This window comes from Pongo pygmaeus, chromosome 1 (genome assembly GCF_028885625.2).
Source record: "Pongo pygmaeus isolate AG05252 chromosome 1, NHGRI_mPonPyg2-v2.0_pri, whole genome shotgun sequence".
NCBI lineage: Eukaryota > Metazoa > Chordata > Mammalia > Primates > Hominidae > Pongo > Pongo pygmaeus.
Window position 1 is genome coordinate 191,229,952 of NC_072373.2, and position 19,241 is coordinate 191,249,192.

The 19,241-nt window shown below is 43.2% G+C and overlaps 1 protein-coding gene across 9 annotated transcripts in view; it reads right to left on the bottom strand.

Annotated features, from left to right (window-relative positions):
• The window catches only part of LOC129040038 (microtubule-actin cross-linking factor 1), a 379,189-nt gene that overhangs the window by 17,464 nt on the left and 342,484 nt on the right, over nt 1–19,241 (bottom strand). For 7 of the 9 annotated variants that reach the window (XM_054493938.2, XM_063665707.1, XM_054493965.2 and 4 more), the window contains 12 exons: nt 18,479–18,638; nt 17,348–17,542; nt 16,886–17,014; nt 15,842–15,985; nt 14,606–14,794; nt 11,173–11,293; nt 10,413–10,576; nt 8,869–9,031; nt 7,620–7,774; nt 5,980–6,054; nt 4,548–4,565; nt 929–1,046 (listed from right to left, as the gene is read on the bottom strand). In XM_054493938.2, coding sequence (XP_054349913.1) covers nt 929–1,046; nt 4,548–4,565; nt 5,980–6,054; nt 7,620–7,774; nt 8,869–9,031; nt 10,413–10,576; nt 11,173–11,293; nt 14,606–14,794; nt 15,842–15,985; nt 16,886–17,014; nt 17,348–17,542; nt 18,479–18,638 — 1,631 coding nt within the window. The remainder of the gene's footprint in view (nt 1–928; nt 1,047–4,547; nt 4,566–5,979; nt 6,055–7,619; nt 7,775–8,868; nt 9,032–10,412; nt 10,577–11,172; nt 11,294–14,605; nt 14,795–15,841; nt 15,986–16,885; nt 17,015–17,347; nt 17,543–18,478; nt 18,639–19,241) is intronic. The other 2 variants (XM_054493981.2, XM_063665710.1) reach the window with 1 other exon arrangement.

Consider the following 19,241-nt stretch of genomic DNA (forward strand, 5'->3'; position numbering starts at 1 on the left):
TACAGTTTAAGAAGCAAAGCCATTCTCAATGGGCTAGGGTGTAAGGAAGAGGGACAAAGCTTAAAAGCCAACCTATGGGAGACTGACTGGAAATCGAAGAGCTGGAATCAGAGCGCTTTATTTTACTCCCAGGATGGTGAACTAGAATAAAAAATACGTAAACACAAAGAAACAGACAGGGCAGGAAACGCAGAAACTAGTCAAGAAAGACAAATTGGCAGACAGTGGGGGAGCCTCCTGTGCACCCACATGCAGCTCTGCTAACAGGAAAAAGGCAAGGACACAGCTGAAGAGGATTTAGCAATTGGAACTGGTCATCTCTTCCCTGTTGCAGTCCCCACACACCCCCTAGGTGCAGGTGCCACCACTCATGCTCATATTAAATTGACTGTCTCCTTATGCTTCTGGGCTGGTGGGCCAGCCTTTTCACATTTAGCAGAAAGACACCCCATGGTCTTGCTTAGGTGGCCACCTGTCTTAGAAGTGAATGGGCTCACATGTAGGTGTCTTTATCCTCCCTCCCTGTATGAGAAGGGCCTAACACTCTCCCTGAGTGTCAGTCACAGGAATTACAGGCAAAGGGATCTGAGGCACTAAGAGGGAACCTAAAGGGCTTCACCAGGCTCCTTTCTAGGATAGTGTTAATTTAATACCCCAAACAAACATTCGAGTAACACCAATACACTCTTAATTCTCATTACTGCATTCCTCTAGACCTACCTCCCCAAACAGCATCAACCTCTTCAGCTTTTTCTCCCTGGCCTATGCTGGCACCCCTGAGTTCTAATCTGTGCTAGTGGGATGACACCTGGGCAGCTTAACAAAATAAAAAACAGACAGACCCCACCATCAATGCTTCCTGAAAGCATAAAAGATCACTGCTGGGGGCATACCTAACACGTAATTCATGCTCAGAATGGTTCCTTACCTCGGCAGGGATCATTTTTCACTAAAAATTCATCCAAGGCCATCCATCCTCCACCAACGCGGACCATCACGGTGCTGCGCAGAATACGGACCAGCCGCAACTGCTGAGAATCCCCAAACTGTAGAATCAAAGGAAACTTAATTAATATATATGTCTTAAAGCAGATCTATATTTTTCTCCCAAAGCAGACTGTATTCAGACAGGAATGACAATTTGATAGCTACAGGAGAATTGTTAACTCACACTTTTGCATTTTTATATATTTCACAAAAGGATTTTAAAAATAGAAAAGCAGAAATATCAAGCTAAAGACTGGTGTCTTGATATACTTTTTTCTTTGTGAGACAGAGTTTCACTCTTGTTGCCCAGACTGGAGTACAACAGTGTGATCTCGGCTTACTGTAACCTCTGCCTCCCAGGTTCAAGCAATTCTCCTGCCTCAGCCTCCTGAGTAGCTGGGTTTACTAGGCGTGTGCCACCACGCCCAGCTAATTTTTGTATTATTAGTAGAGACGGGGTTTCAACATGTTTGCCAGGCTGTCTCGAACTCCTGACCTCGTGATCCGCCAGCCTCGGCCTCCCAAAGGGCTGGGAATACAGGCATGAGATACCGCGCCGGGCCAATATACTTTCTATTGGGATAAAAATAACTTCTAATGGTCACACCACTGCCTCTGCACCAAAAGGAGAGGTAGGAAAACAGACAAAGTGTTAGGTCATTTTATTTTTTTAAAAGAGATTCTGCCCAATTAAAAATTCATATTCTTGGTATGCTAATTTGTTTTCCTAAAAGAAAGATGGTGGATGTCAACATCTGAATACAGTATGCTTTAAAGCTAAATGGAAAATAGCAAATACTATTTCAAGCCTTAAGGAAACCTTTGCAAAGCATCATTATTACAAGCTTAGAAGAAAATTTGATTTTCTGCATCAGGTTTTCAGAAATAAACCCGAAGTATTTGCTAATTGCAGTGTCACCAGCAGAAAAGTTTCTTCAGCTGAACAAATGATTAGATCATATTTATACTAAAATTGAGCTGAAGCAATTAAAAATTGCAGCTCCCATGATGATTATGAACAGTATCCAATAATCATTTTAGATGCTAAAACAAGCATATTTCTGATTATTTATGTTTTCCCTTTTTTCTTGCCCAAACATTCCTACTTCCCAGCTCTAAACATTTGGAGTTTCTCATGGCATAAATTACCCTCTTTCCAAAATGAAGTAAGGAGCAACAAAAGAGAAGTATGCAGTTTCCAAAACAAACAAACATTTGGTTGGAGAAATGGAATTCCTAAAATTATTCAATTCAAGGGTTCCTCGGGTATGGAGTTGGTAGGATTTTTTCTTTTCTTTTTTTTTTTTTTTTGAGATGGAGTCTCGTTCTGTCGCCTAGGCTGGGCTGGACTGCAGTGGCGCGATCTTGGCTCACTGCAAGCTCCGCCTCCTGGGTTCACGCCATTCTCCTGCCTCAGCCTTCCGAGTAGCTGGGACTACAGGCGCCCGCCACCGGGCCGGCTAATTTTTTGTATTTTTAGTAGAGACGGTGTTTCACCGTGTTAGCCAGGATGGTCTCGATCTCCTGACCTCGTGATCTGCCCACCTCGGCCTCCCAAAGTGCTGGGATTACAGGCATGAGCCAACATGCCCGGCCAGGATTTTCAAAGTTATAAAGGACAACTGTAACTTTAAAACAAGGCAGAAAAATTGAAAATGCAAGAAAGGATATCTGAGGTCATATAGCCATCCTCCCTCAAAATTAATATATTTGTGGTAATTCTCCATATTCCTTAGCTGCTCTGACTCAAATGCAGTATTTGCACAGGTAAGGCGATTCAAAAACACTGTATCCTCCCTCCCAGCCCTTTACTTTGAAAATAAAAGTAGGCCCATACCTCTCATCTGATACAATTTAAACATGTTTATACAAAGTGACTGCAGCAAAAGCACTGTGTGGTAGCAGCAGCACTGAACCCAGACTTGAAAGAGAATACACGTCCTGTCCTGGGAAGGAAGCTGCCCCCCAGGCTCTGTGAGAGCCCCCCCTCAGAAGCTGGGCCCCACAAGTGAAAATGGGAAGCGCTGTGGGAGGTTCTGAGAGACATGGAGGATTCCACCCAAGAGCAGTGCTCTTGGACCTGAGTCACTGCAAAGGGTTTTCTCTGGATGGGTGAGAGGCAGGGAGTATGCGCCTGTGTGTCCCCCAGGGTCAATCAGGAAGGAACCACAGGAGTACTTTATTCTTGGAATACTGTGTACTGTAATTTATCACTCCATAAATTTCATGTCCCCCCCAACCTTAATTTCACACTAAAGCTCTCTTTGAAAGATTCTAACTTGTTTCTGCTAAGCTATGGGGGAAAGGAGGTTTGACCAAGTCAGCAGCCAGTGTAGCTGGGGAAGTTGAGGCCAGAGTCACAAGTGGTGGGAGGGTTTATGGCAGCTCTAAAAATGGAGACCTGTGCACACCTGGTAGGACAAGGTTGTCAGTGAGGCAAAGAACGAATAAGAGTCCTAAGGGTCAGTAACTGTTGTTTCCACCTTTTAAAAGGAAAACCTCTTACAGAGACTTGGGTTCCTGCAGTGGCTGACACTAGCTGTGTGAGAGTAGGCATGTGATCTTTGAGGCCTCAGATGCCTGTGTATAAAATGAACTTCATAATTCTGTTCCCAACATTAGAAGTCATCTGACCCTCTCCTGGTCAATGGAGCAGTAGAAGAGGGTGTCGGGACTCTTCAAAGGCACCCTAGCATTCACCCACAGTCATTAGCAAATAGGCATACTGGACACTCTCAAGCAATGATGTTTTTTTAAAGCCAGTTTGTTCTCATCTTTAGTTTTTTTCTCTTATCCCCTGTTCTTCCCACTTGCCTAGAACATTTCTATAGTGACTTGCAAGGCCTGGGATGTTTGAGGGCCTGAAATCAACAATTAGTGTTTATAATTTCATATCAGAGAGACAGATTTTACTCATGCAACTTCCTTCCACATTGGAGGACACAGGACCCCATAGCACTCAAAAAGATCTGAAAGGTTAGAGTTACCAAGTGGAGTCAAAGCATCTAATCTTTTTTGCAAGTCTAATTTGGTCCCATTAAATCTTGGCTGGCTGGCCATAATCAGCATACTTCAGACCACGGCCAATTACGATCTCAACACTACACTTCTCAGGTACCTTGTAATTATAAAATACAATATAAGTAACTACAAATATTAAAAATATATTTAAATAGTACTGAAGTTCTTCAGGAATTGACTTACCATACATTACAAAATTTATTAACTGTCAAAAGATTCTAATATAAATAAGAACTGTGCTATTTGGTAATCTGACTTCTAACACAGAAGTACAAAACCAGGCTCTTTTTAGAAGTGTAATGGATTGATACCATAGCTTGTTTCCTCCATTTCCTCTCCTTTATAAAAAATTATACTTATATTCTTTTGCTGCTAAGATAGCTTTGCAATGCGGCCCCATCAAGTTTCTCCACTTGGTAAGACAACCAGGTGTGACCCAGGCATGCTTCAGATTACATCCTCTCCCCATAGCGAAGAACAGGCAGCATTAGCTACACAGACCATATCCATTGAGGAGAACATTGCAAGGCACACTGTACCTGATTGCCGAGGAAGAACTATAGACAGTAAAGAGTAAAGGATGGAGGAAAAGGAGGGGAAAAAAAAAGAGAACATTTTGTCAAATTAACACTAAAGAATGAAAATCATATCATTACGTTTTTCTGGCAAAGTGACACACACCGAACATATTCTTACCAAGCTCCTGCCATAGGGATGTGGTTTTAATTTTTTTTTTTTTTTTTTTTGAGAGTCTCACTCTGTTGCCCAGGCTGGAGTGCAGTGGTGCGATCATGGCTCACTGCAGCCTCCGACCCCGGGGTTCAAGCAATTCTCCTGCCTCAGCCTCCCTAAGTAGTTGGGATTACAGGCATGCGCTACCAAGCCCAGCTAATTTTTGTGTTATTAGTAGAGACGGTGTTTCACCATGTTGGTCAGGCTCGTCTCGAATTCCTGACCTCAAGTGATCCGCTCGCTCACCTCTCTACCTTCCAAAGTTCTGGGATTACAGGTGTGAGCCACCACGCCCGGCCAGGGATGTGGTTTTATAAACTATGAACTAACTCTCCACGCTATGTTGTTCTTGTTAATTCATTTCTCTCATAGATAATTAAAAACAAAAAACAAGAAAACAAAACCCAACAAGCAGGCATAAGATTATATGGAGCTTTATTAACTAAATGCCCTAGGTTATATTCAAAGCAGATTCACCCAGCACTCCTCAGGAAACTGCAGCATGGGGTAGATTTGGTGTACTTTGAGGACATTTTGGATATACTAATGAAACATGGATCTTCCTGTGTTTCTTAGTGCAATCTAAATCCTCTTTGCCAATCATAGATTTTTCTTAGGACTTTAGAGAATCTTGACGAGCTGTTGATATATTTTAGGAGACCTGTTTCAGATCCTCCTATGTCCCTGACCCTGGTCCCAAAAGAAGCTAAAACACAAGTATAGTTCACTGTCAGTTATGGCCACACCTAGCGTGGCTTTCCAGGGAAGACCACTGAGCCTGATGTCTCCTCAGTGCTCCTGGGCCCCATTTATAGCCCAGCTCAGAGCAGGCAACAGTGTCTGTTGGGGCTTCAACACAGTTTCCCCAGGCCTCTCTAGCCTGGGGGCCACTCAGGCTCACAATGACCATCTCTCTGTGAGTAAGTGGTCAGTCAATAGATATAATTGTTTCCAAAGGTACCTTCATCCCCCTAAAGACTTTGTCAGATGTGAAGTGACAGCTCTGAAATATCTCCTATCTTAAAACTTAAATACAAATTACTACTATCTAGGTAGATATGGGACTAGTTTTCAGAGGTAACAGGGTACCTGACACTTGGCATCTATAGAGATAAGGTCAGAGAGTGACCACATTTCAAGTCCGACGGGCTCTGGGCCTCTAAGCATCAGGAGGAAAAGGTGGGACCAGCCACATATGAGAAACCACCACAACAAAGGACTGCTTTTTCTCTTCCTTACCCGGTATTTATTCTCTCCGATCTGCTCCACCTGAAACCTTTTTGCACATTTGCACTGAGCCACTTGTCGTGTAACCTATTGGGTGTGAACAAAAAGAAAAGTGTAAAGGGTAGAGCAAGACTTCCTATTCAGAGAAACAAAGATTTTTACACATAAACAGGGAGGCTATTCATTATTTACATTTTTTTTGAGATGGAGTTTCACTCTTGTTGTCCAGGCTGGAGGGCAATGGCGCGATCTCGGCTCCACCACAACCTCCGCCTCCCGGTTCAAACAATTCTTCTATCTCAGCCTCCCAAGTGGCTGGGATTATAGGCACACGCCACCAGGCCCAGCTAATTTTTTGTATTTTTTTTAGTAGAGATGGGGTTTCTTCATGTTGGTCAGGCTGGCCTTGAACTCCCGACCTCAGGTGATCCACCTGCCTCAGCCTCCCAAAGTGCTGGGATTACAGGCGTAAGCCACCGTGCACGGCTCATTATTTACTTTTTAGGCATTTCAGGCTTTTGACATATACATTTATCGTCTGTTCCAAATTAGTATATGTTCTTACTAAGTGAACTAATTGAGACACTGAGAAAAGGCATGAAAGAAAATTCCCAAGTGACTATATACAACACATTCTTTATTCCTGCTTCAAAATTCCTCCAGAGAAAAGTGCTAATATGCTTGCATCAAAATCAAATTATTAATAAAGCAAATTATGAACTGCTTTAAATTTCACCCTAGGAGCCCGAGATTCCCTGGAAGTCAGTCCTGGTGTGTTCCAGGGCCACTCCTAAGACCTGTCCCAGCACCTCTCCCTTCCCAAGATCTGTTATCAACAGACGCTAGGATTTCTAGATGGCACTAATAAATTTGGTAGTTTCAATGGGGTAGTTTTTAACAAGGCAGAAAGCATGATGGGTATACACCATTTTAAACATTATATTTTGCCCCCCTTTTAAACATTTGTTTTTATTTTTTAAGACAAGTCTTGCTCTATTGCCCAGGCTGGAGTGTAGTGGCATGATCACAGCTTACTGCACCTTTGATCTCCCATGCTCAAGTGATCCTTCCACCTCAGTCTCCTGAGCAGCTGGGGCTACAAGCACTTGCCACCACACCTGGCTAATTTTTTTTTTTTTTTTTGGGGGGGACAGACAGAATCATACTATGTCACCCAGGCTGGTCTCGAACTCCTGGACTCCAGTGATCCTCCCGTGTTGGCCTCCCAAAGTGCTAGGGCTACAGATGTAAGCCACCATGCCCAGTCCATTTTAACCGTTAAATGCTACACTGGTAGACCATTTCTCTAGATTCCAGGCAGCATGCTCAAGAGTGAGATGAGTCTATCCCAAACACAGGACAAGTGAACCAGGATGAGTATGGTGCCCTGCAAAGGTTCTCTGTAAACTTCAGAGCACCACACAGACATGACTCACTTGAGTAATCCATCTAGCCTGAGCTACAGCGCAGATGTCAGAGATCCTCTGGGACTCTTTGAAATGCTATCCAAAAAGAGATCTCAAAATAGAACTCCAAATAATTATCTACCAACAGACAAGTCAAAGGCTAATATGATCACTGAACCCAACCAAATTCAGGATATTACAAACCTACAGCCAGAAGTGTACTCAAAATATAATTATTTCCCGTACCTCATCTTCGATTTTATCTGCATCGGTTGTTGGTCGATACGCATCCTTGTTGGGATGAAGAGCAGCCACAAATTCATAATAATCAATGTAACCATCCCCATCTCGGTCGAAAATGTCAGCCACAGCAGTCATCTCTAACTTGGTGGTAGGGAACTCTGGAGAGAAGGAATCATATTTTGAAACATGAAACATTAAGAGGGGTACTTGTTTGGCTGGCGGTTATAGAATTTTTTTTTTTTTTTTTTTTTTTTGAGACAAGGTCTCGCTCTGTCGCCCAGGCTGGAGTGCAGTGGTGCAATCTCGGCTCACTGCAACTTCCGTCTCCCTGGTTCAAGTGATTCTCCTGCCTCAGCTTCCAGAGTAGCTGGGAATACAAGCGCCTGCCACCAGGCCCGGCTAATTTTTTTTGTATTTTTAGTAGGGACGAGGTTTTGCCATGTTGGCCAGGCTGGTCTTGAACTCCTGGCCTCAAGTGATCCACCCATCTTGGCCTCCCAAAGTGCTGGGATTACAGGTGTGAGCCACCACGCCTGGCCAGAAATACTTCTTCAGAGCAAAAAAATTTATGTTTTGATTTTTCCTGAAAAGTAATACATATCCACTTATAGGCTCCCCTACCCCAAATGCAACGAAAAAAGGTAATATTCCCCATTTCAGATATACCAAAAGGCATAAACATAATATTACAACCACCCACAGACTTACCACTCAACTCAAGAATATACTTATCCACCCCACAATTATTGGATATTTAGATTATTTCAGAATAGTGACAGTTTGGAATAGCATGAAGTTTTCCTATGTTTAGATTATTGTCTTAGATTCTAAACAAATTGCTATACAAAGAGAAGTGTGAATATTTATAGTAGTCACAGTGATTTACTAAAACATAGACCAAATCATATTGTTTCCCAGCCGAAAACCTCTGGTTAACCACTGTCTTTTTTTTTTTTTTTTTTTGAGACAGAGTCTCACTCTGTTGCCCAGGCTAGAGTTCACTGGCACGATTACAGCTTACTGCAGGCCTTGACCTCCCCAGGCTCAGGTGATTCACCTCAGCCTCCCAAGTAGCTTGGACCACAAGTGTGCCACCATGCCTTTGCCACCTGCCTCCCAAAGTGCTGGAATTACAGGTGTGAGCCATAGCTCCTGGCCAGCTTCAGAAAGACTGTTTAGTAGAATACCACAGCTTCTACAAAGTGCAAGGAATCCAGGTGTGACCCATGTTTGGAATGATGACTAGACTCACTGGATGCTAAAATGCCATCGATAAACTCCTGACGTGTTATCTTCCCATCCTGGTCCTTATCAATGCGCCGGAAGAAATCCATCACTCGAGACTTCTTGTGATTCATCCAACGCATATACTTTTTCCTCCAGACATCAAAGTCAAAGTTGGCAAATTCCTTCAACTACACAGAAATCAGAAGTGTCAATAAGATTTATTTTTTGGGCCCTCAAAAGCTGCCCAGAGCATACCCAAACTTTCAGACATTCAGTAAAGCCATGCTTCCAGGGGCCATCAACAATGAAATCTATGTGTTTGCTTCTTTTGTGAAGGCACAATCTGGCTCCTTCACTTAAAGCCATGACTATTTACATGAGCTGCGGTATAATGGAATAGCAAGAGAAACAATAACTGAACCACCATGGAAAATATGGAGCACACAGAATGAGAATGGGTGAAGCCAGCCTTGCTTTCCTTTTGGGCTTTTCAAAGGATCACTCTCTTAGATGCAAGGAAATGGATTCTAACCCAGAAGGGAGGTCCTTAGCACTCCTCGATTATGTTGTTTTGAAAGGCATTATAATCACACATAGGGCTCACATCAGGAGGGTCGTGTTTACCACTATCTTCTGAGATTTCAATGAGAAAATCTGAGTTCTGGATGGAAGCATTGGGAACCCAATGTTGTATCCAAGCATGTTTCTTTGGAATGGCACCAGAGAGCAAATTGCCCATCTGACCTCCATGTTAAATATTTGGCCTTGATGGAAAACAGCAGGCCTATGCAGTGGCAAGACAATTTTCAGCTACTTAAGTCTATGTTAATGATATACACTCAAAATGACTTAAAGAGTGCAGCAGTTTCCCTTTGGTCTTTCAAACTCCAAAGTTAGAAGGAATGGGGGAAAAAAGCACCAAGAACCCAGTAAGCTTAAAAGTCAACTGACCTAAGGAAAAAATAAACAAAACACAGAACACTCACTTCCAGGCATAGCTGCTTTGATATGCACAAATAAAAAAATACAAAAGATATTAGAGGCTTGTTTTAGAAACTAAGAAGCATAGTACTATATTTTTTATACTGGGTAATGACACTTCAAAATAGAGTTGCTTCTCATGATCAAGTGAAGACTAATAACAAAATCATTAAAAATTACTCCTATTTCATAATTCTGTAGCATCTGTTTTTACATGGAAGGCTCAACAAGGGTCATTTTTGTGCTATGCTACATATCTGGAGATAAATTTCCAAAGTTCTGTTCCTGATTCCCAACCACAGCAAGATGCTGAGGCAGATCAGGTCCTGGCCCTCATTATGGACTGGCTATTTTCTTGCTTTCCACACCAAGAAGCTTTAGCCTACTCTGTCATGAATGGTTTTCTTAAAATTTGTCTTTTCTCATTCAGGGGCCTCAAAGAATGAGTACTGGCTTGGTATAGGTCTGTTTCTATTTGTGAGAAAGTAAGTTAAGACACAAGGTTCACATTAAGAGAGCCTCAGAAGGGCTGTGTTTTGATTGAAAAAATCACTTTGTTTCAGGGAAGGCCACTCAGCAGGGCATTACCTCCTCCAGCCGATCCAAGGCATCATTCAGTTTCCTTTGCCGCTCCAGTGCTAACAGCCACACCTGCTGCCAGCGGGCAGAAAGCTGGTTGATCCGTGGGTTTTTTGCTTCAGATTGTGAAAGGATTGGCATGGGAGGAGGGGTTGGCTGATTTAGGGATTTCCCTAAAAGGAAAAATAATCACAAGATTAGAACAGCTGGTTAGTACACAAAGAGAAATAGCTGTATGTATAAACCTAGATGATCTTTAGAATAATATCCAGTCAATAACTGAGAAAAGAAATACGGGATTTGGCAATATTTAGATACGAAGGTGTACTAATTCCAAAAGTATTGATCCTCCCAGCACATACTTACCTGCTGCCTACATATCTCCAAGCAATTCTGTCCTACCTTAGTGAGCTGATGACATGTTAACTCAACTAAAAAAGCAACATATTCTGTAGGGGCTGTTTTGTTGATTAAATTAGTGCAAGCCAAATGTAAACAGCTAGGGCTGATAACCAAAACAATGGAAAGGCCACTGTTAAAAAATAAGCTTAACCACCTCATAATTTCACATCAATCATACCAAAGAATATGGAGTACAGCTACTGTCTGTCAATGTAAGAAAAGTGAGTTTCAAAAATGAGAGATTTTGGTTCAAAACCAACACGGTTTTTGAAAATGGAATATAATTTTTTTTTGACAGGCATTTGGAAAGTGCTCATCCTCAGTTAGCAGGAATGGAGCATCCTAACACAGGGGGCTGGAAACATACTGCCTCCGCTGCGAGATTTCTCTATGAAAGGCGCGTGAGTAGGCTCTATGTTTTTCCTTTTGTATGTCTTGGTGACCCGGTCCACGTCAGGCTGTTTGCGAGTCATCTCCTCCATAAACGTCTGTTAAACATAAAAAATAGGAAAAAGAGTTAAAAATTGTATTTTTACTCTTATGGGGGCAAAGGTAGAGCTAGGATGGATACTTTACGGCCTGTGGTGGCAGGAAAGGCTGCGTGGAGGCTGGTGCCTGAGTTGAGTTACTGAGGGATGTAGTTTGGATATCTGTCCCCTCCAAATCTCATGTTGAAATGTGATTTCCAATGCTGGAGGTGGGGTCTAACGGGATGTGATTGAGTTATGGGGGCAAATTCCTCATGAATGGCCTTGGTGCCCTCCCCATGGTAATGAGTGAGTTCTTGCTGTTAGTTCACATGAGAGCTGGCTGTTTAAAAGGAGCCTGCTGTCTCCTCCTCTTTCTCTCTCTCCCTCTCTTGCCATGTAACACGCTGGCTCCCCTTTGCCTTCCACCACGATTCTAAGCTTCCTGAAGCCCTCACCAGAAGCAGATACTGGCACCATGCTTCCTGTACAGCCTGCAGAACCGTAAGCCAAAAGAAACCTATTTTCTTTATAAATTACCCAGTCTCAGGAATTCCTTTATAGCAATGCAAACAGACTGACACACTGAGCAATGAAGAAATAGTCAACAAATGGTGGGAAGGCAGTCCTGGAAGAGGGTGCAACCCAAACAGAGACAGGGATGCCTGACAATGCTGTGACCAGGACCCCTCCACTCACTGGCTGGGCAGAGGATGCAATCAGAGGAATGGGAAGAGGCAGGGTTGGAGAGGCAGGCAGGAGACAGATCACAAAAGGCTTCTGTGTCAGGCTAAGGGTTGGCCATTTATTCTGAGAGCAATGGGGGGCAGCTGAAGGATTTCAATCCAGGTAAGAGACATAATCAGACCTATGCTTTACAGCTATCACTCTGGCTTCAGTGTAAAAGATGGAGTGATGTGGGGGTGGGGGGGGGAAGTGTGGGATGGGGAGTGGCTAGCAGTGAGAAGACAGGTTAAGAAACCACTGCAGCAACTGAGGCAAAACATGGTGAGGGTCGGAGCCAGGGCAGGAAAGATGGAGCCAAGAGGTATTTTGAAAGTGGGACTGACAAGCCCTGGTGAGTGGCTAGATGTGAGGAAAAGGAGGAACTCCAGACATCACAGGCCTCTGAATGAGGAAAGGGGGGGCAGATCTGGAATGGACAAGTGACATCAGGCAAGGGGGCAAAGATAAAGTGGAATTTTAGAACTGCTTCTAGTTTACTGTATGTCTGGACTTTAGGAGATGATGGTGTTGGAGATGAAAAAGATGCAGAAGCTTTATAGGTAATAGCTAAAGCTGTTAGACCAGATAAATCTTAGCAGTGTGAGGAGAGCATCAAGAATGAGACGTCAGGGAACAACACTGATGAATAGGCACGGAAGAGGAACCAGCTAAAAAGGCTAAAAAGGAACAGTCAGAGAGATCAGAGGAAAACACAAAGATTAAAGGACACAGAAGTCAAAAGGGAAGTTTTGGGAAGGGATGAAGAGCCAGCTAGGTCACATGTCAAACAAAATAAAGACTGAAAAACCTCTGTTGGATTTAGCCAGTAGAATGTGACCAGAACAGTGTCAGCCAGACCACAGGGACTTGGGGAGTGATGGGAAAAAAGGACATGAGACAGGGAACAAGAAGCGTAGCTGAAAAAGGAGGGAGGCAACACAGTGGTAACTTGAAGGGAACACTGGGTTGGAAGGACATATCTGGAAGCTTTAGAGAAAAGAATAAACAGGGAGAGACTGAAAACATAGAGGAGAGAGGGGAAAACAGAAAGGAGAAGAAGTGAATAGGAAGAAGATAATCTCTCAGAGAGGAGATACATCCCACAGGAAGGACAGGTGCTCCTCGACTTACGACGAAGTTACATCCTGGCAAACCCATCGTTAAGCTGAAAATATAACACACCTAAACTATGGAACATCGTAGCTTAGCCTGGCCTACCTTAAACATGCTCAAACAGTTAGCCTACAGTTAGGCAAAATCATCTAACACAAAGCCTATTTTATAATAAAGTGTTGACTATCTCATGTAATCAAAGTGAAAGAATGGTTGGATGGGCACTCAAAGTGCACTCAAAGTGCATTTTTTTTTTTTTTTTGAAATGGAGTCTTGCTCTGTCGCCCAGGCTGGAGTGCAATGGTGCAATCTCAGCTCACTGCAACCTCTGCCTCCCTGGTTCAAGTGATTCTCTTGCCTCAGCCGCTTGAGTAGCTGGGATTACAGGCAACCACAACCACACCCGACTAATTTTTATATTTTTAGTAGAGACAGGGTTTCACCATGTTGGCTAGGCTGGTCTCAAACTCCTGACCTCAAGTGATCTGCCCCGCTTGGCCTCCCAAAGTGCTGGGATTACAGGGGTGAGCCACCGCTCCTGGCCTCTAATTGTATAGTTTCTACTGAATACGTATAATCTTTGAACCATGATAAAGTTGAAAGACTGTAAGTCAGGGACTATCTGTATAGTGAGTTCTCACTTGCTGGGATAATTGTTTATATAAACTAAAAAGACCATATAGTCTACAGTATAACTAATCAAGATTCATGCTTGAATTCAGTATAAATGATTATGGTTAAAAATAGTATTTGCCTGTTAAGGATATATTATGAAGATGGCCCACCTGAGCTTTCCTCCATTCAGTTTAGTCTGATGTGCACCTTCACTGACCACTGGGTTCATGCGAGAGAGCTTTCTGAACCAGGTACAATGGGGACCAGTGGGACCTTGGCTCAAATGATGGTCAATAAAAACAGGCTGTGGCAGGCAGACTTCTAAAAAGGCCCCCAAGATTCCCACTCCTGTATGCACACTCTATGTAATCCCCCTCCCTTGAGTGTGGGCAAATGATGGAATATTCACTCCCTTAATTACATTTCATTCTTCATTATATTTCAAGACCCCATAGAGCACCTTGGACAGTTTCTCCGGCTGGCTGTGTGGCTAAGACCTGAGGGGGCCTCTAGAAGGCAAGAGCAACTCCTAGCTGAGAGCCAGCAAGAAAGTAGAGACCTCAGTCTTACATCCACCAGGATCTGGATTCTGCCAACATCCTGAGTGAGCCTAAAAGAGGACCCTGAACTCCAGATGAGACTGCAGTACTGGCTGACACCTTGATTTCTACCTGGGGAGACTCCAGGAAGAGGACTTAGTCAACTCATGCCCAGGTATATGAAGCACAGAAACTATGAGGTAAGTATGTGTTGTTTTACGGTGCTAAGTCTGTGGTAATATGTTAAGCAGCCATTTAAAAACATATACACAGGGCAACAGAGATGGTCTCTATGCCCAACACGGAAAACACCAGTGATCACACAGTGAGGTTAAGACACCTGATGCTCAGCGATAAGGGCTTTAACTCGGTCAATGTTCTGCGGGATTGGCTCCTGATCCCGCTGAATGAGGGTGGTCTCAGCCCACTGGATCCATGCCAGAAGTTCTTCTAGGAGCTCAGCATTAGCCACCAGTTCTGACAAGGCCGTTTCAAGACGCTGCTGGTGCTGCTTAGCCCATGTCAGGACCTGTGGAAAAAGAAGGAAACTGTGGCCTCTTTCAGTCAAGCATACCCCTTTGTTTCCAAAGTCCTTTTTCATCTGATTTTCACAATGGCTTTTTATTTTTCTTTATTTTTTTGGAGACAGACTCTTGCTCTGTCACCCAGACTGGAGTGCAGTGGCACAAATTCGGCTCACTGCAACCTCTGCCTCCCAGGTACCAGTGACTCTCCTGCTTCAGCCTCCCAAGTAACTGGGATTACAGACTTGTGCCACCATGCCCAGCTAATTTTTTGTATTTTAGTAGAGACAGGTTTCACCATGCTGCCCAGGCTTGTCTTGAACTCCTGAGCTCAGGTAATCTGCCCGCCTCAAGCCTCCCAAAGTTCTAGGATTATAGGCGTGATCCACTGCTCCTGGCCAACACAATGACTAGAGTAGAGACCACCCAAACAGTCAAGAGGCTTCACTATGACCCCAGTGACAACTGGGATAAGAGCTGGAATAAAATATCAGCCCTCCTGAAAGAAAATCTAGTATAGTTGTTCCTTGGTATCCACGGGGAACTGGTCCCAGTACCACCTGCAGATACTAAAATCCATGCATACTCAAGGCCTGTAATTGGTTTTGTGGAACCTGCAAAAGTCTGCCCTCTGCACACATGGGCTTCACTTCCTGTGAATATTGTATTTTCTATCCATGTTTGGCTGTGAATGTGAACCCCACCAACATGGAGGGCTGACTGTATTTACTGAACAATAACTGCATATAAGTGGACCTGTGCAGTTGAAACACACATTGTTCAAGGGTCAGCTGTATATCCTGTTAACACAGGAATTCCCAGGAAGGAGCGGACACTACACACAACATGTCCACTGTAAGTCACATTAACATAGCACTATGCCAACACTACTCCTCCAGGTTGCCACACATTACCAAGAAAACAGTCTTTACTAAAATGTTAACTTAATTTTTGCTGAGTTATTCACAGTGAGTGAAAGATTCCTTACCTGGGGGAAAAATACTATATAGTTCACTGGGTGTGTGCGGTCCTCCTCTGAACCAGGGACTCACCTCCTCGAAGCGAGCTCGGATGATGGTGATCCAGTGTTTGATGGTTGTGATGCAATCGGGGTGGCAGACAGCCAGGATGACTTCTCCCATGGCTACTGCTGAGTTAACGTCCACTCGCTTTTCTTCTACTTTCTTCATGAATTCCTAAACAAAAAAGATTTGAAAACAAAAACGTAAAAAGTCTACATTAGCAGCACTATTAGTTTACACAGAGGGGGGATAAATTTCAATGTTTTCTTTTTCCTCCATGTGTTAACGCAGACCTCTAAAAGCCTGTATAGTTATTTATGGCATTTTAATTCTAAAAGATGTGGGAAGGTGAGGGGTTTATACAAGAATGACTTTCTCTGGTGGAGATGGCAACAAAGAATAGGACACACAGAGGTATGCCCCCTTTTTCCTATTCGAGTTAGTTTCTCTCTTTTTTAATCCCATTTTTCATTTATTCTCATTTATATCCTATTTCATTTCATGTTGGTAAACATATTTGTATTGGAAAAATATAATTATAGTTGTAAAAACCATAATATTTAAAAAATACCCATAACAGAATATAATAACAAATCCATGATTAAAATCTCTGAGTGGATAAAATAAAAATTTAAAAAGGGAAACATTTCCCACCTCATTAGGACAGACTGAGACCCCAGACACTGCACCATACTCTACAGCTTAGTAAGTGGTTCTGGGGGATCAGATCAGGGCCTAAAGCTGGTAACATAAGGAAAGGCAAACAAAGGCGTATGCAGGTGAGGAGTAAAGAAGATGAAATAGTCCACATTTTTCTTAATACCATGTTTAAAAAACTTGTTACAACCAACATATATTACTTTTATAAGAATGAATGTTACTGTTCAAGGTGTCAAAAAACCCACCAGTCACTTCCCTTTCATTCCTGCTAAACCAATGAGCTAGGGCCACTCTGGTTTTGTTCCTTTTCATGTGAGTTCTGATATTTCCAAGAAAAAGTTGCTTTCATTTAGTGGTAGGCAGCCCTCAAGGTGGTAGGTAGCATGAGGTCACCAAACCCCAAGGCTGGATTACCTTATGGGTGTCAATGAGAGACTGCAGGGCCTCTGTGTCATCAGGAAGTGCTCCCCGAAAGCGAAGCGTTTGCTCTGCTTCAGAAAGCCACTCCAACAGCATGTGGACTGTGTCTCGAAACACTTCTGCCTGAAATAACCAAGCACAAAAGATTCAACCTCTCTCTGCAGCCAAGGACCTAGATACTGGGACATGCTAGGGAAAAGGTCCAGTGTTCATTCAGACATTTCATGGCCTCATCAAAACTCCACAAAGGTTATCTTTCATTTGTAGATCTTTGAAAATCAACTAAATTAATTATTTCTCAAAATGAATGTTAAAGTTCTATAGAACATTCAGAATATCAATTTTCAACTCTGTTATACTTATTTCAAGACTGACTGGAACAGATTCTAGTAAAAGAAAAACCAAATAAACTCACTCAGATCTATCTCTTGGGTTGGGACAGCAAATATCCCTTACCTGTTTTAAGGCCTGCTCAAGCCGGCTTTGTTTGGAAACAGAGAGTTTACAGACAGTGTCCCAGCGAGTGCTCAGTTCCTGGAGCTGCCCTTTTACCCAAGTGGTGTCATCTCGACTATTCTCAATCAGCTCTCGGCCTGACCGCTTCAGGACCTGAACGGTTCCTGTTCGCTTTCCCAGTTCCTTCTGGAAAACCTAGAAAAGAAAATACGAGAATTTGTTTGTTCGAGGAATGTTTTGAGTCCAAGAAACCACTGGGAAATAATAATTTTCTTGGTAGGTTCTAATCATGTGTCTTTTATGCATAGAGGGAGGCAGAGCAATGCATAAGAAAAAGCAACCAGACCGGGCGCAGTGGCTCATGCCTGTAATCCCAGCATTTTGGGAAGCCAAGATGAGAGGATTGCTTGAGCCTAGGAGTTCAAGACCAGTCTGGGCATCATGGCGAGACCCAATCTCATGGGGAAAAAAAAAAAAGAAAAAAACAACCAGAAAATGTGGCTCTAAATGCTAGCTCAGGCATTTAGGAGATACATAATTTTGAAAAGTTGCTTAAGGCCCAGTTTCTTCATCTGTAAAATGGTAACCATTATACTAACGTTTCCAGAATTATGGGAAATAAAAACATATCTGCTGTGCACATAAGAATCTGTTGTAATTTCAAGGTAAAGTTAAATGCTTGTGCTGAAACAGGAGGATATTACATAATTCAACATGACAGATAGAGATTATGTTAAATACTGGCGTGCATGGTGTTAGGATTGTTAGGTTCAGAAGTGGTTTAAAAAAAAATCACTCATTTCCATTTTAGGAGTCAGTGGAAATGGATATCTTACGGGTTTCCGTTGGAATTTAAATCCATTTTGTGACTCAACTGAGAGAAACAAACAGGAAGAGGGGCAACCTTGAAGTGAAGTTTACACATTGCCAAATCTGAATCAAACCAATTCTGGTAAATTCTTTGTGACTAATGCAGAATCTCAGCAACAGTTTGTTTAAACACACAAAGCAACTGTCAGGCTCTCTTTCTCCCCTAGAAAGAAGGGCAGAGGCAGTCATATGTAGAAGACCCTAGGCAGTCATATGTAGAAGACCCACTGCACTCCAATGTAGCCCAGACCTCACCCCTACCTTATGTGCATCCATGAGGTTCATGACGAGGTCAAGGTCCCCGTGCACGGGCTGGTCCTCGGCCAGCTGTGGCTCCACCTTGTATAACCAGTCAACCAAGGCCTGCAAAGCATCCATGAACTGACCCGAAAAGAGCAGGGCTTCCTCCAACTTGTGCTGCCTGAGAAATGCACACAAACACTACCATTTTTAGGGATTCCTTTTACAAATGGCCCACAATTCTGCCTCGCTGAAAGGGAATATTGCTTGAACCCTATATAGAGAGTGACTTCTACGTTAGAACAGTTAGAAAGAGAGTAAAGGCCAGGCACAGTGGCTCACGCCTGTAATCCCAGCACTTTGGGAGGCCGAGGTGGGCAGATCACGAGGTCAGGAGATCGAGACCATCCTGGCTAACAAGGTGAAACCCTGTCTCTACTAAAAATACAAAAAATTAGCCAGGCATGGTGGTGGGCGCCTGTAGTTCCAGCTACTCGGGAGGCTGAGGCAGGAGAATGGCGTGAACCCGGGAGGCAGAGCTTGCAGTGAGCCGAGATTGCGCCACTGCACTCCAGCCTGGGCGACAGAGCGAGACTCCATCTCAAAAAAAAGAAAGAAATAGAGTAAAAAGTGACTGAGAGATGGTGAGACATTTTAAATCAAACCAGCCTCTAGAATGGATTAAGGGTAGCATTATTAATCAGGGGACAGGCAGAGATACCCTTTAGGCATCTTATAGCCCAGTGACACACAGGCACACCCTAACAACCCAAGGTCTGTGTTA